Source organism: Nilaparvata lugens, chromosome 5, assembly GCF_014356525.2.
Source record: "Nilaparvata lugens isolate BPH chromosome 5, ASM1435652v1, whole genome shotgun sequence".
Classification (NCBI taxonomy): Eukaryota; Metazoa; Arthropoda; class Insecta; order Hemiptera; family Delphacidae; genus Nilaparvata; species Nilaparvata lugens.
This window is the reverse complement of record NC_052508.1, coordinates 33388533-33405053: the sequence shown is the minus strand read 5'-3', so window position 1 is coordinate 33405053 and position 16521 is coordinate 33388533. Positions and strand designations below refer to the sequence as shown.

The 16521-nt window shown below is 35.1% G+C and overlaps 1 protein-coding gene across 7 annotated transcripts in view; it reads right to left on the bottom strand.

Moving 5' to 3' along the window:
- Nucleotides 1–16521, bottom strand: part of LOC111055348 (apoptosis-resistant E3 ubiquitin protein ligase 1) — a 205746-nt gene that overhangs the window by 110443 nt on the left and 78782 nt on the right. Inside the window, exon 1 of one of the 7 annotated variants that reach the window (XM_039428209.1) lies at nucleotides 3140–4159. The exons of the other annotated variants lie outside the window; for them this stretch is intronic. Coding sequence (XP_039284143.1) covers nucleotides 3140–3200 — 61 coding nt within the window. The 5' untranslated portion in view covers nucleotides 3201–4159. Of the gene's footprint in view, nucleotides 1–3139; nucleotides 4160–16521 lie in introns of those variants that run through there. 7 annotated transcript variants of the gene reach the window in all.

Here is a 16521-nt window from a genome sequence, read left to right as displayed (position 1 = left end):
AATTAAGAATGGAGTTATCGTGTTCACAGACATACACATTCACACACACATACACACTCATACACACACACAGACCAATACCCAAAAATCATGTTTTTGGACTCAGGGGACCTTGAAACGTATAGAAAACTTGAAATTGGGGTAGGTACCTTAATTTTTTTTGGAAAGCAATACTTTCCTTACCTATGGTAGTAGGGCAAGGAAAGTAAAAAGAACACATAGTCGAGATATTTCATCATTAGAACAGCTGTTTTGACGACTTAAAAAAAATCATCAAATTTCACAATTTACACAAAGGAAAAAGTACTCTGGAAACAATTATTTATATACACATATACAGTAGTCTGATCGTAGTTTCAAATATGTTGACGCCAATCGTCAAAATGTTATTCCCCTAAATTATTCTCGTTTAAGAATGAGGCTTACAGTTCAATGGGCAGTGAAAGTTGTGTGAGTGTACCACACCAGATTTTTCCTTTGTGTAATTCGAAATTTGTGTAATATTATTGTGAAATTCGATGATTTTTTAAAAGTCGTCAAAACAGCTGTTCTACAGATGAAATATCTCAACTATGTTTTCTTTTTATAAACTACTCTACCTACCTACTTCATGCACGAGAAGGAATTCACAGAGTCCATTTCTCAAGGATGGGGTGGATCCCATTAGTTTCCTAGGGAAAAGACTCATGCCAGTTGATAGAGCTGATAAATAACTATACAGAGTATGAATTTAAAATAAGTCGGTCAAGTAATTTTTGAGAAAATCGTGAAAAACATGGTTTATAGTAATTATCCCCCAATTTTTCTCAAGAATATTACGGAGCTCCTGAAATTTTCCTAGAAATGAGACTCATGTCAGTTGATAGGACTTATAAATAGTTATCCATGGTATAAATTTGAAGAAAATCGTTAGAGCCGTTTTCGAGAAAACCGTGAAAAACATGTTTTTTTAGTAATTATCCACCATTTTTCTCAAGAATATTACGGAGCTCCTGAAATTTTCCTAGAAGTGAGACTCATCTCAGTTGATAGGGCTTATAAATAGCTATCCGTGTTATAAAATTGATGAAAATCGTTAGAGCCGTTTTTGAGAAAATCGTGAAAAACATGGTTTTTTAGTCATTATCAGCCATTTTTCTCAAGAATATTACGGAGCTCCTGAAATTTTCCCAGAAATGAGACTCATGCCAGTTGAATGGGCTATAAATAGCTATCCATGGTATACAATTGAAGAAAATCGTTAGAGCCGTTATCGAGAAAAACATGGTTTTTTAGTAATTATCCGCCATTTTTTTCCGCCATCTTGAATTGAATTTTATCGAATTTCTGATTGTCGGATCCTTATGGTAAAGGACCTTAAGTTTAAAATTTCAAGTCAATCGGTTAATTATGAATGGAGTTATCGTGTTCACAGACATACACACATACACACACACAGACCAATACCCAAAAAACACTTTTTTGGACTCAGGGGACCTTGAAACGTATAGAAAACTTGAAATTGGGGTACCTTAATTTTTTTTGGAAAGCAATACTTTCCTTACCTATGGTAGTAGGGCAAGGAAAGTAAAAAGAACACATAGTCGAGATATTTCATCATTAGAACAGCTGTTTTGACGACTTAAAAAAAATCATCAAATTTCACAATTTACACAAAGGAAAAAGTACTCTGGAAACAATTATATATACACATATACAGTAGTCTGATCGTAGTTTCAAATATGTTGACGCCAATCGTCAATATGTTATTCCCCTAAATTATTCTCGTTTAAGAATGAGGCTTACAGTTCAATGGGCAAGGAAAGTTGTGTGAGTGTACCACACCAGATTTTTCCTTTGTGTAATTCGAAATTTGTGTAATATTATTGTGAAATTCGATGATTTTTTAAAATTCGTCAAAACAGCTGTTCTACAGATGAAATATCTCAACTATGTTTTCTTTTTATAAACTACTCTACCTTCCTACTTCATGCACGAGAAGGAATTCACAGAGTCCATTTCTCAAGGATGTGGTGGATCCCATTAGTTTCCTAGGGAAAAGACTCATGCCAGTTGATAGAGCTGATAAATAACTATACAGAGTATGAATTTAAAATAAGTCGGTCAAGTAATTTTTGAGAAAATCGTGAAAAACATGGTTTTTAGTAATTATCCGCCATTTTTCTCAAGAATATTACGGAGCTCCTGAAATTTTCCTAGAAGTGAGACTCATCTCAGTTGATAGGGCTTATAAATCCATGGTATACAATTGGAGAAAATCGTTAGAGCCGTTATCGAGAAAAACATGGTTTTTTAGTAATTATCCGCCATTTTTTTCCGCCATCTTGAATTGAATTTTATCGAATTTCTGATTGTCGGATCCTTATGGTAAAGGACCTTAAGTTTAAAATTTCAAGTCAATCGGTTAATTATGAATGGAGTTATCGTGTTCACAGACATACACACATACACACACACAGACCAATACCCAAAAAACACTTTTTTGGACTCAGGGGACCTTGAAACGTATAGAAAACTTGAAATTAGGGTACCTTAATTGTTTTTGGAAAGCAATACTTTCCTCACCTATGGTAGTAGGGCAAGGAAAGTAATACGGTAATGTGATGTTTTCACAAAGACTATGGTTTACAGTGAACTCTATAGAAGCAGAATTTTAACCTGTAGTATATATTCTTTACCTGCTCTTATTGACGTATTCAGTTAAAAACAATAAACAGGGTTATGTTTTTCATGAAAATGATTAGCAATTATTGAATTACATTAGCATTAGTTTGCAATATAACATATTGTCTTACATAATTATAAAACAATGTTATGAACGCAGTTCATCACGTATCAACCAATTCAAGCAAGAATTTATCATCCTGATTCTACAATCAACTTCTACTCTTGTTTGAAAAATGAATTTCTCAAATGCTATCGATTCTATTTATTTATTTATTTTATATTGGGATGATATTTTATAAATTGGGATGAAAAGAAGTTTTGGACTGTTGTCTATTTCTTTGTCCTTAAGTTGATTGTAAATGATAAATAAACAAATAAATAAATTTTTACTCAGTACTCAACAGCCATCTTGAATCAAGATTTCCAGAGGATTTTCCAACAAGAAATGTAGTTTGGTGGCGCTCTCTCTCACCTGTAACGGTATCCACCACTTTCCACTGTCCCCCGGGATCGTCGACCCGTGTCACCAGCATTATCGGCGAGATTTGCGCAATTTTTGCTGTCAACAATTGCAACAAACAGCCAACACATACACAATGCCTCGCCCAGTGTACACTGATGGATGGAGCTAACGTATAACGTGGTGAAAGGGGGGTCTTACTCAGGGGGGAAGGGGTTAACTAGAACCGAATTGACGAGCACTAGGAAGGCGACTGCCAACACTAAATATCGACTTGCACCTCACCTCCATATCGCGTGGTTCATGGTCTACGTATCCATGACAATGGCCACAACAAATATCTATTCTCAGATGAACTTCATGAAAAATTATTCCCATGGCTGCCGCCATTTTCCTTTCTGCTGGCTGCGTGCTAACACACACAGTGAATGTGAGGATATAAGCCGGTAACAACAACCCTGTTGCCACAATTGAGTGATTGTTCTATAGTAGTGGGGGGAGTAGGTTTGCCACAATACGGAAATCGTACAATCAAACGACCTTGACAGCACTTTGAAACTTTTTCCAATTTGCGAACCAGCGTGAGTTTTTCTTTCAGGTTTTCTTGGGGTGATTTTTCCAAGTTTCACCAAACATCGTAGAACAGCAGTCTTAGTATAGCGATCCAGATCTTTTCAGGTTATGATATTGATAGCAGAGTAGTTTACTACAAAAATCAATAATTTAATTAAGGAAATGTATTCTGTCACTGATTTCTTCCAACTATCAACGAGGATTAGGATTTAGGACAGCAAGTAGAATTCCAGATTTATTTGGAAAGATTGATGGGGAAACTGATCTTGTATAATCTAGAAAGCAAAATGTCATCAGAGATGTAGAAAACTTGGAGAAACACTAAATACACTGGAAACTTCTGAATCTGATTGAATGACTATTCGCGCATATACTTATTTCGGATAGATACATTGAAGATAAAATATGGCAGCAATATGAATAACAACCTGATAGGAAGCGTTAATTAAACTAAGGCAAGAGAAGAGAGAAGATTGGAACGAAACGATCAGATGAATAGATACATGTCTGTCAAGATTCTTTTTGTTTGTTTCATACAATAATCAGTTTTATTTTAAGATTAAATCGAAAATTGAACTATTGTACCAAAATTAAATTATCTAAATTAACTATAATTTAAATTCCGTAATTTGAATAATTATAATCGAATTTTTGTTTATAATTCATAAAAGATTTAAACTTTTGTATTTTGTTTTGCAAGTTGGCAAAACTGCTGTTGAACAGCTGAACTGTTACCCTGTATTCACTACTGAATGCTTCTTCACTAATTCATTGGATTTTGGCATTGTCTGACTTAAAATTTAAGAAATTGTTTCTTCTTTTCGTTCTGTATTTATCTTTCAACATGATTTAATATTGCCAAAATAGGCTTCGGCCATCTTTACTATGTTTTGATACATGACATGTTTAACAATGTTTTGATTGAGTCTTTTTTAAAACCCAGATGGGTAAGTTTGATACTTTTTTCTAAATTTGTAGATCTTGAATTAGCTTGTAGACTTTTATCACTTTCTCATGTTCTTGAAATTTCATCTATATTATTTTTAAAATATTGTTATATATCTTCATATTTTGATCTTTATACCGAATTCGTTTAATATCTCTTATTCTCATTAACTAAAGACAAATTTACGTAACATTACAATTTTTCTACTTTATGACTAGACCTAACCTGTTCTACCGTCTATGACCTAATTCTCAATTATTAAATTTTTATTATTTTACATCTGTTCTTTCTTACTTTTATAATGTCTCTAAATTTATTTTATTTTCTGGAAATCTCATTCTCAATTTGATATGTATCTTTTCTGTATTTGTTACCTACTGTTTTTACAAATCTAGACAAAGCTATCCTGTTTTAACAAGTAATAATTTTGTATGTAAAATTATCAGATTGTTATTTGTCCATACAGGTTTTTGATTAATGTTAAATATGATTAAATTGAGGATATCTTGAACACAACCTGCTTGTACAACAAATCTAACTACTACTGGACCATGGAATTTAAGTAAACTAGACTAAACATCATGAAGATACAGGAAAGTAAAGTAAATACTTCTAAATTTCGGTAAGCTGCATCATCAGATTTCTACATTCTCTTCAACTACATATTTTCTTCTCTTCGCAAATTAATAACTTGGAAATCTTTCAAAACGTTGATTGAAATTTTAAAGGGGTAGCACTACTTCCTAAATTCATGAACTCTAAATTTAAATCTATATCAATCTTTTGTAATTCTGTACTTTGTGACAATCATAGTTTCTTCTCAATTTTCATATTTGTTTTGAGGAATATATATTATTTTCTTGACTCTCTCAAATTTCGAATTTTCTTAACCTGATTTCTTTCATGATATTGAGCTGCTGACATGATCCACCGACTCTGGGGTTCATTGGATTGTTTCTCTTGTTTGCAAGTAGTTTATTATTGAACTGGTTGTAACACTATGTAAAGTGGAAAAATGGTAAGTGGATCCTTTGTTCATTGGTGAATAAAATGTGAAGATCAATACGACACGAAGGAAGTGTGTCATGAATTAATTTCCCAGAGTGGTTTCACACTGACAAAGCAGGTAGTAGGTACAGGGGAATAATTTTGTAAATGCTCCCAAATTTCATTTCAAACGTCTCCATTAATCTTTAACCCAATCCAGAGCTAGGGCTCGCGATGTGACAGGTAGCTGCTAGCGAAATGCGCTGACGCAGCTCTATTCAATGTGCATCATTTGTGGCGGTGACAACTATTGAAACGGCATCGCACCTCGATTTGGAGACCGACTGCGACTGGAGCATCACCAATGGTGCAAACCATCAATCTTCAGCCTGCTTACGAGCCGCTCTCCTGCAAGTGGTCCCACACATCACCATGGTCTGTTCTTCAGCATGTCAAAAACGAGCGCTGCTACAATTAGTCTCTTCTCTCTTTCCGACAACAAAAAACGACACACTCTCTCAACCAGCAACCGTCGAAAACATTAATCACAGTTTATTGAAACGCTCTCGAACCCCTTTTAATGGCGTTGCTGCTAATATTAATCAACAGGCTCTTTCTTTCAGTGCCGGATTTGTGTTATTAATTGGAAAAATTACTCGATACAATGGAAAAACAAATAATGATCGATACTGGCTTCACAAATGGAATTCATTGTCAACAATGGATAGAAAGAATGATTATATTCCTATAGAGCATTTTACAGGGAAGATTGAGCGTTAATTTTTAGAGAAATTGAGAAATAGCAGAAGTTTTGGACAATGAAATAAATAAAATGAGAAGATGATATTATTTTGACAAAAAATTTATATAAGTTTGAACAAGTGAGCCAGCCTCAGAACTTGAGAACTAGCTCTAAAAATCTGGTGTGGCGCACTCACACAACTTTCCTTGCCGTTATAAAAATTTATCACCTGACGCTAGTGTTCCCGCGCATCTCAAGTCTACTATTAAAAGATCTAAGCCAGCTGGTGACAGGAATAAATCACTGGAGACACACGAGGTTTGCTATCTCTTCATAGTGAATGATTTAATAGAATCAACAGTTGCCAACAGTTTGCAATTGAAATAATAACATTTTCGAGCTTATTACTTTCCTTGCCCGATTACCATAGGTAAGGAAGTATTGCTTTCCAAAAAAAATTAAGGTACCCCAATTTCTAAATTTCTATACGTTTCAAGGTCCCCTGAGTCCCAAAAAAGTGGTTTTTGGGTATTGGTCTTTATGTGTGTGTGTGTGTGTGTGGTGTGTGTGTGTGTGTGTGGTGTGTGTGTGTGTCTGTGTGTGTTTGACTTGAAATTTGGAACTTAAGGTCCTTACAATAAAGTATCCGACACAAACAATTTCGATCTGATGCAATTTAAAATGAATTGAGAGATAGAGAGTTCCACATGATATCATTTGATTCAGAGTTTTATAATCTAAAAAAAAGGCGAGAGCAAATTTTTCTGTCCGATTACGAGATTTGGTAGAAATAGCTGAAAACTGGAAAATGAGCCGAAAATACGAGGTTTTTGGGCACAAGGAAATTTTGCATGAAGAAATTGGTTCTGGACTTCTCTTAGGAACCCAAATAATATATTAAAAAATCAGAACTACAATATAAATTGCATGCACCAATGTATATAGTGACTGGACTATAAGCAGTATTCTTAATTTTATTATTGAGGAGAAGGAGGAGAAGTGGGAGGAGGAGAAGAAGTTGAAGGAGGAGGTGGAGGGGAGTGGGTGGAGTGGGAGGAGGAGTAGGTGGAGGAAAAGGAGAAGTAGGAAGAGGAGGAGGAGTGGGTGAAGGAGGAGGAGGAGGTGGAGGAAGAGATGGAGGAGGAGAAGGAGAAGGTGGAGGAGGATGAGGAGGAGGAGGAGGAACATTTGGAGGAGGAGGAACAGTTGGAGTAGGAGAAGGAAGAGTGAGGTAACGAGGAGGAGGAGGAGAAGGAGAAGGTGGTGAAGGAAGAGGAGGAGGTGGAGGAGGATAGTTGGAGGAGGAGGAACAGTGGAGTGAGGAGAAGGGGGATTAGGTGGGGGAGAAGGAGGAGTAGATGAGGAGGTGAAGGAGGAGGAGGTGGAGGATGAGGTCGTGGAGGAGAAGGAGGAGGAGGAACAGTTGGAGGAGGAGGAGGAAGAGTAGGGTGACGAGGTGGAGGAGGAGTTGATGGGGGAGGAGGAGGAGGCGAAGGAGAAGGTGGTGGAGGAAGAGGAGGAGGTGGAGGAGGATAGTTGGAGGAGGAACAGTAGGGTGAGGAGGAGGAGGGAGAGTAGGTGGGGGAGAGGGAGGAGTAGATGAGGAGGTGAAGGAGGAGGAGGTGGTGGATAAGGTCGTGGAGGAGGAGGATAAGGAGGAAGGGGAGTAGGTGGGGAGGAGGTCGAGGAGGAGGAGGAGGCTTGAGTTACTATTCATCTCAAGTTTATAAACACTTCAAAGACTTCGTATAGAATTTATATACTTTAAATGTATATTTAGAGTATGGATATTTCATACTCGAATACTATAGAGATCCTACTACTATACTATTACTATAGTGAAAGAGAATAACTATATATGATTACCTACCCAATTAGTTCTATATTACTGTTAAGTAGTAACTTACTAAACCAATATTCCGACTCCACTTTTTGAAAGGCAAATAACATCGATGGACAACAAGAGTAGCTCGTCCATTGCGGGTGAGGAACACAAACTGCACTGCACAACTCAATCGATAGCGAACTGAATAGAATCTCAGCACTTCTTCTGTGGTGTGACTCTCTTGAGGTTTGTGTTAAAGTTGGTGTCGTATGAACAGAGGTTTTGAGCAAACTTGGCTCAAAGCCAGATTTGCGTAAACCTGGCTTTGAGCCAAGTTTGCGCAAATATCGGTGTCGTGTAGACCCGGGGACCCGGCATAAAAGACTTATTTTCGCTTTTTATCACAGCTGTTATATTATGTGAATACTCTCATTGAATGAAATCATATCATTGAAGTATGGCGAGCAATTTCCGTTTGAATAATGTATGTTTGTGTATATGTTTGTATGTCGGACGGATCCCAAAATCGGCTCTAACGATTTTGATCAAATTGAGAATATAGTGGGTTCGCGATAAAAAAAATATTTTGGAACAGGTCTCTAGGAAAACGCGCTGAAGTTCCTTAAGGGGCATGTCTAGGAAGGCTGTTCAAAAAGTGTAGTACTAGGTAAATTTAACTGATGAGATGGGGAGCGGAGTGAAAAAGCATGCTGGCCCACAAACATTTTGGTCTTCATAGCTCTACTCTCTCTCAAACGACGCGCTCTCTCACACATCAGTCTTCTCTTTCTAGAGAAAGAAGTTCATTACTTCAGTAGCACCACTATCACAATTGACACGCGCACTCACTCTCACATCAGTCCAGTCTTCTCTTCCTAGAAAAGTCCATTATTATTATTATTATTATTATTATTATTATACACTGCATTGTCTACTCATTCTGCGGCTGTTCTAACATGACTGATCTTCTTTTGAGTAGCCTGGCTATAGATTGTATTCTATTGCTTCAACAGTGTTATCAAAGAACACTTCATTTGACTAATTCTTCTAAATCGACATACAAGTTCATTAATATATGAGTGCACTATCCATATATATAAAAGCGAAATGACACTCACTGACTGATTTACTCACTCACTCACTCGCAGAACTAAAAATCTACCGGACCAAAAACGTTCAAATTTGGTAGGTAAAGTTGGCCCTTTAGAGGCTCACTAAGAAATCTATTGGCGATATTTTAACTCTAAGGGTGGTTTTTAAGGGTTTAAAGTTCGAATTTTAGCATGTATATATTCTTCTTATTCCAATATCTTAAAATTATAATTGAAATGTCCATACCATATGTTAATATAAAACTATAATCTAGAGAGAGTACCTCTTCTAGCAATTTGAAAATTTGGCATAGCTGCAAAAATTATCTATCATATTTTTCTTACCCATTTTACACTAATATAATCAGCTGATCATTGACTATTTGAATATAAAATATCAAGGAATAAAACATTTATTTAAATTGAGGATTGAATTTATTTAATTGAGGATTTTTGCTAGTGATATCAGAGATATCATGTTTTGCCATCTGCCAAATGTTTCAAATCACAATGTAACAGAATAGGAAATATCTTAAAAATCGATTATTTGGAAATTTGAATATATTTTTCAACAATTAATTGATATTATTTACAAGTATTGATCAAGTTAAACAAACTTGAACTGTTTGCAAAGTTGTATGGTTTATGTAGTTCTCAATAGAGGTTATTGATTTTCAGATTTTATAATAGCCTACCAGTACATACACTTATCAAATTTTGCCATCTTTTGATAATTGGATTATAATACAAACCGGTAGAAGAGTGTTGAGATATATGTACTTATCAATATTTGTCAACTTGGGGTTTGGAAGAAAATGCTCTATCAGGCTTGAGCAAGGCCTATATCTCAGCTATTTAAAGAGATACAACATATTTAGTTACTAGCAGGTAACCCGAGCTTCGCAAGGGTCTTTCTTAAAACTTGACGTAATGAAATCTAGAAGAATTCAAAATAGGCCTATGTACAGTGAGTCAGTCATTCTATCAGGGCTCGAATAAATTTGAAATTTTAATTAAATAAAACTGGAAGAATATAATTTCTTTATCTAAATAACAACACCTTCATTGAAAGACCTGCATGCGTTTTCATATTGCCGATACAGCATTGATGAAACTGTAGACGTTTATTTAGCATTTGTCTCAAGAATTGTTCTAGCTGAAAATTTAATAATCCATGCCACGTGTAGGCCTAAACATTGCATCAGGAAAACGAAGTTTCAAAACTATGTTTTTCAGGTAGAAAGCAATATAGAAAGAGATGTACCTTTTTTAATTTCGACCATATGATATGGTGATTTTTTAATGAAATCGAATGTACCATTAATGAAATTTAAACATTAATTCTGAAAAATCTAAAAAGAAAATTAAAATTTGGTCTTCCAGGTGCACGAGATTGATACTTTTAGAATCTATGTGCAAAATTTGGAAATCTAAATCATTCCCGTTTTTCCGGTATGCAATCCACAAGTTGACATGTTTTGATGCAAACGAACACATGAACAAACACAACCCCACTCTCTCTTATTATATAGATAGTACCATCTTATAGATCTAATTTTTCTGAACACAACCATATGCATAACTCAATATGTTCAAAAATGTGACTTATCAACTTGTGTCATCTACCCACAGAGTTGTTCTGGTAACTAAATTAAAAATTTTGTCACATTTGGCATTAAGTTGAGTTGACTTTGTTAGGTTGGCACCAAGTTTAAGATTGAAATGCATTTATCCAGGACCTCCTAAATACCAATTTATCCAGTACCTCCTAAATACCTATTTAGGAGGTCCTGATTTATCGCGGAAAAATTGATTAGGTACTGCTACTTCAATCAGAGCTATTCCTGGGAATATTATATTACTACTAGCCGTCAGGCTCGCTTCGCTCGCCATATCCGTCTAGCCCTGGACCCCCGACTGGATTGTCCAAGAATGAGATCAGCAGGCTCGCTTCGCTTGCCTGCATTTTTCATTTGAGCATTTTTATCATATGTTACGACGATCCAGTCGGGGGTACAGACTAAATGTCTGGCTAAACGGATATGGCGAGCGAAGCGAGCCTGACGACCAGTATTATATAGATACAGTAAGTGCTGAAGGCTGTTAATAAAATGGTTCATGCATAGACAAATAAAAATCATGATTCTTCATTCTTGAGATTTAAATATATTTATTTTGATTCTAGATAGGAATTAATTTTTCCAGTAATAATATTGTTTGGAGTACATGATCAAATATTTCAATGTATTTATGTATATTATCAGGAAAAATCACAAACAAAAAATGATTCCAATAATATTATAATAAATCAAATCAAATTGGTTTTTATTATCCATGATAACATGAAACAGCTGTTATATAGCTAAGGTGAACGTTATATTTTGAGCTCAAAATTTAAGTGGTTTTATTCTCTATTTTGTGAATTTAACGTTTTTTTTACAAAAGTTTTACTATCAATCTATCAAAATTTAAAATTGTTTGTTTTAAACTAATCTATACTCTCAGATTGTGATTTGGTGTAGAAAATTGAAATGGACATAACCTATGTATAATATTTGCACAATTTGAAACTGAATTAGGAAATTGAAAAAGTTTTGGGCAATAGCATGTTTTTTCTTTCCCGATCATTATATTGTTTGTGGTAATCTAATAAATAAATAAATAATTAACAGGGCACAAAAATTCAAATCATACAACAACGCTAAATATTATAACGCTACAATGATTCATAAGCATAGTTTTATTCAGAAGCAAAGTACTTGTGACTGTATTAGCACGATTCAGAACTGGGCTAATATACGGTAGCAAATATTACGAGAAGTACCTAATTCCTGATTCACCAAAACAAGTGCAGATCACCATGTACAACGGCCTGTAAACAACTGAACAATGGACAGTTGATAACTGTCTATTTTATAAACAATCGAATTCATTTCTGGTCAATTATGAATTTAATAGAATCTACCGCGCAGGCGCCAGCAGGCGCCTAAACCCAAAAAATTTATGATTCATATAAGCATAATTTTATTCAGAAGCAAAGTATTTGTGATTCTGCACGATTCAGAAAACATTCCAAAGAAGATCGTCAGTCCTTACAATATTGACCCTATTGGAAACCCCCCCTCACTACAATGACAAGGACGCAGTCTGCGCAATCTCCCCCCCCCAACGTTACCACTCCTGGACAATGACAATGTACAGTGTCATACTGTACATTAGTTTTTGCATTTCACCTTTCTTCCAATTGAATACTTGTACCCTATTACTACTTCAAAGAAAGTAAATGTAAATGAAAAAAAGTGAACAGAGAATTGGCTTATCTTGGAAATCTTGCAGTATACTAAAAGTATTTTTTTATTGCAGAAATTTTCGTTGAAGCATGAACTATTATTCATTCATATTATCCAATAACTTACTTTTTCTCGAGAATTTAAGAAAAAAACATGTAAAACTTCATCTCTCTAAAACTAAATTTTTCCCGGGTAGTATCATGTAAAGTTCTTGGGTTGAATTTGAATTGCCATGCATGGCCCAACATGGATAATAAAGAATTCGATGAGAGAAGAATGAACCATGTCTCCAAAATAGCTGTACAAATAGAATATAGTACAGATCTCATATGATATTGAAATTAAATGGGAATAAATAATAATATGGATGTCAAACTCCTGTATAAGCATATAGAATAATAGAGCATATTATATGAATATAGTATGTAACATAAAACACAATAGCGCAGACAAGAAGACGGGCAATATCTCATTGAACAAAAACAATCAATTGTTTCGACAACAGAAAACCAGTTTTCCGGTTCTCCGGTGTGAGTGTGTGTACTCACATTCATAGCAGTTGGGAATGTGTTAGTGAGTTCGACCACACTTTTTCGAAAGGCTAGTAGGGAATTGAAGCTTTCTCGATATAGAGTTCTTTGCAGGTACTTCGTTCTAGCGTGTTTCGGACGCTATTTTCCAACCGATAATCATGAAAATGGTACCAAATTGTTCAGAAAGATTTGGACATCTGGCGCCGTACCGCCAAATTTTGATATCACTTATCAATTTTTTCCTATTGAACGTCAAACTTTGCCAAATTTTCTCCAAGTTCATCGAATTTTAAAGTCATTTTATAGTTGGAAAATTGGAATTTGGCGGTACGGCGCCAGATGTCCAAATCTTTCTGAACAATTTGGTACCATTTTCATGATTATCGGTTGGAAAATAGCGTCCGAAACACGCTAGAACGAAGTGCCTGTTTCAGCCCTTTTTCCGAATTATAACATTGCTCTTAAGGGCCCCTTCACACGGGCGATTCTTTCGTTGACCAATAGTTCCCAAAAAGATGGAACATGTGCTTTTTAAATGTGAGTCGACAGACTGGCAACCGTGATAGAAAAATTCTGCCAGAAAATAGAACCTGTCCTATTTCCAGAGGAGAGCGATAGTAATAGCGCATATGGCTCTGCATACAAACGTTCACACTGGTTGATTTTAGTCACCGGAACTCATTCGTCACACCTTTCGGGGGACACTAGCCTTTGTTTGTCTGCTTATTGTTTCCCTACATCAAAAAACTCGAAACATTGATTTCAAGATATTTATGTTTTTTAATATTATAATAATCTACTCGACTCACTGAGTCCATAGAAGTTTGATTTTTGTTTCTACGACCAAAAATAATAATACTTTTCTGTAAAGTTTACAAGTAAAGTTTCCATAGTACAAACTCATACTCATTGGTGAGTATATTTCGAAATGATTCCAATTGATTAAATACAAGGTCATTATTTTCATTATTTAATTAGAAAAAATGATAAAAGCTTTCTAGAATAAACATTATTGCTTCTAAATCATATCACACATTCCAATTAACTAAGTAGCTGTAGTAAGTAGCTAATAGTAAGTGGCTGTACCGTGAAAATATTATCACTTCTGAAGTCAATGTCATTCAAGCATTCATAATTCTCAACTTAACAACTAGAATTGGTATAGGTAAGTAAATATAGATGTTATTGTAAGACTTCTGGGAATTTCGACTTCACATGGAACAAAGGGGTTATTGAACTTCAGAAGCAAACTCTCGGGTATTTCATAGATAAACTATGAAAAGATAGGCAGGTGTTTCAAAATGAACGCACATACAAACAATATTGTCTACCAGGTAAAAATATATACAGGTGAACCTGTCAAAGAGAACAAATAAATAATATTGTTATGTACGGTAATGGAGAATCAAGAAAATTCTATTTGAATTCTCACGCTGTGATTATTTCCTAATTCCACGTACGCTATTGAACATAGAAAAGCCAAAAAGAAGCAAACATCGAAAAATTACTTGAAAAATCTAATAGTAGACGGGAGATTCTCCATTAAAGAATTTTATCTCCAGGATAAAGTTGATAAAAAATTAAAAGCGAAGAAAATGTGGCGTGAGCGAGTAAGAAAGTATAGGCAAAAAAAGGAAATAGATTGGCAGTGGGTTCGTGAAAGCTTCAGTAATCTGAAACCTTCAACAATGTTGAAACAAACAGTAGAGCGAGCGCACCTCTGGCTATCGTCTTAATGGTTGGGGGGGGGGGGTTGAGAGCCCCCTTCTTTACTCTGGTTCTTCAACCTTCCATCACCTCCTTTTTCCTTTTTGCTCAAGTCTCGGCAATAAAGTTCCTAATTCCCATCGCCCAGGGCTGCCAACTTTTCTCCAGGCGCCCAAATAGCCCCTCCCGGCCTTGGAATCATTCCAGTAAATCTCGGCGTGTTGGCACTCTTGATAGCGATTACTAACGAGCCTAATCAAAGGTTAAATCTAATTAGTTGGCCTTTGCTGGTTTCCAATATTATCATCAACTACGACTTTCGACAAAAGTAGCGGTCATGCATAGAGAGGGTAGGCCTACCTAATTGACTTCACAAAGATCAATGCTAAACTCACATGATACGTTCACCAATTCATTTCTATGATCACACCGCTTATCTTCACATAGTATTCCAGTTTTTGAATAGGTGAAGAAATTCGTTTACCGACTTGCTACGTATTTCAAATCATTTTACTTAGAATTTAAGAACGCTACTTGCTCCAAAATATTCAATTTGAGATTAAGAAAAAACCAGGAAAGAAACAATATACAGGTATGAGAAAATGAATTGTATGGCAGGTCACGTAAGTTACCTAATCTTGAAATTGACTCATATTTAAATAAAAATTTAACTGAATTATTTAATTAGATTCCCTATTTTGCAGTTAATTCCGTAAATACTGTTTAAAAATCAGGGAAGTTAATGGAAACAATAGACAAGTATGAAACTCAGAAAATGAATTGTAGGGCTGGTTGGCTGGTCACGTAAGTTACCTGATCTTAAAATTGGGAGTTTAAAAAAGAAGTTAAAAAATTCTTGTAACTAGATCATTCAGTTTTTTTATATCTTAATCCTAATTAAGAAGAGATTTCAATTTGAATACATTCTTTGAAAATATTTTTTTGGTAAGGGTACTGCAGTGAGATCTTCGTATAATGGTAGTGGAAAAAGATAGAACAGCGTTGCCGATTATCTACCTTGCCACTGCCTTTTATAGAGGATAGCTGACTACGGTATATCTGATGTAATTTCAGCTGTTTATTCATGTTTGATACGATCAATTTTATTTTATTCAAGAGAATATTTTTTCAATGGTAGTCTACTGTAATAAATATTCGTAATTGACAATAAATATTTCGTTAATGAATTATATTTCTGAATTGTTAAAAGACGATTTGGCAACGTTTCGGAGCTAGAAAAGGGTAGCGCTATCTACTTTGTAGAATGATAGACAAGGAGAGCAACACGAATGTCAATCAAATACTGCCATTAATTATTAGGAATTCTGAATTCCTAGTTTATATGATTTGGACTCGAAATTGGACAAAACTTATGAAGTGATAAGCATGACCTACTTTTAGAAAAATTCCATTCAAATTTGGGAAAGGAATAGTTTTGGGCTAGCCTGTTGTTCCTTTCCCAATCATTCATAGTTGAGAATGATATTATATCTAACAATGTATAAATAAATAATACATAAATAATTACAACGTGGAACTCACTATAGAGCGGCTATTCAGTCAATGAAAGGATTGACAGATTGACGAACGAACCATTTAATAACATATTATTACAGTATTTTGTAGTAGACTGACTTACAGTCTCCACTATAAATCGCTCCAACTTAATACCTAAAAGTATTAAGGCTGTATCTAGAAAA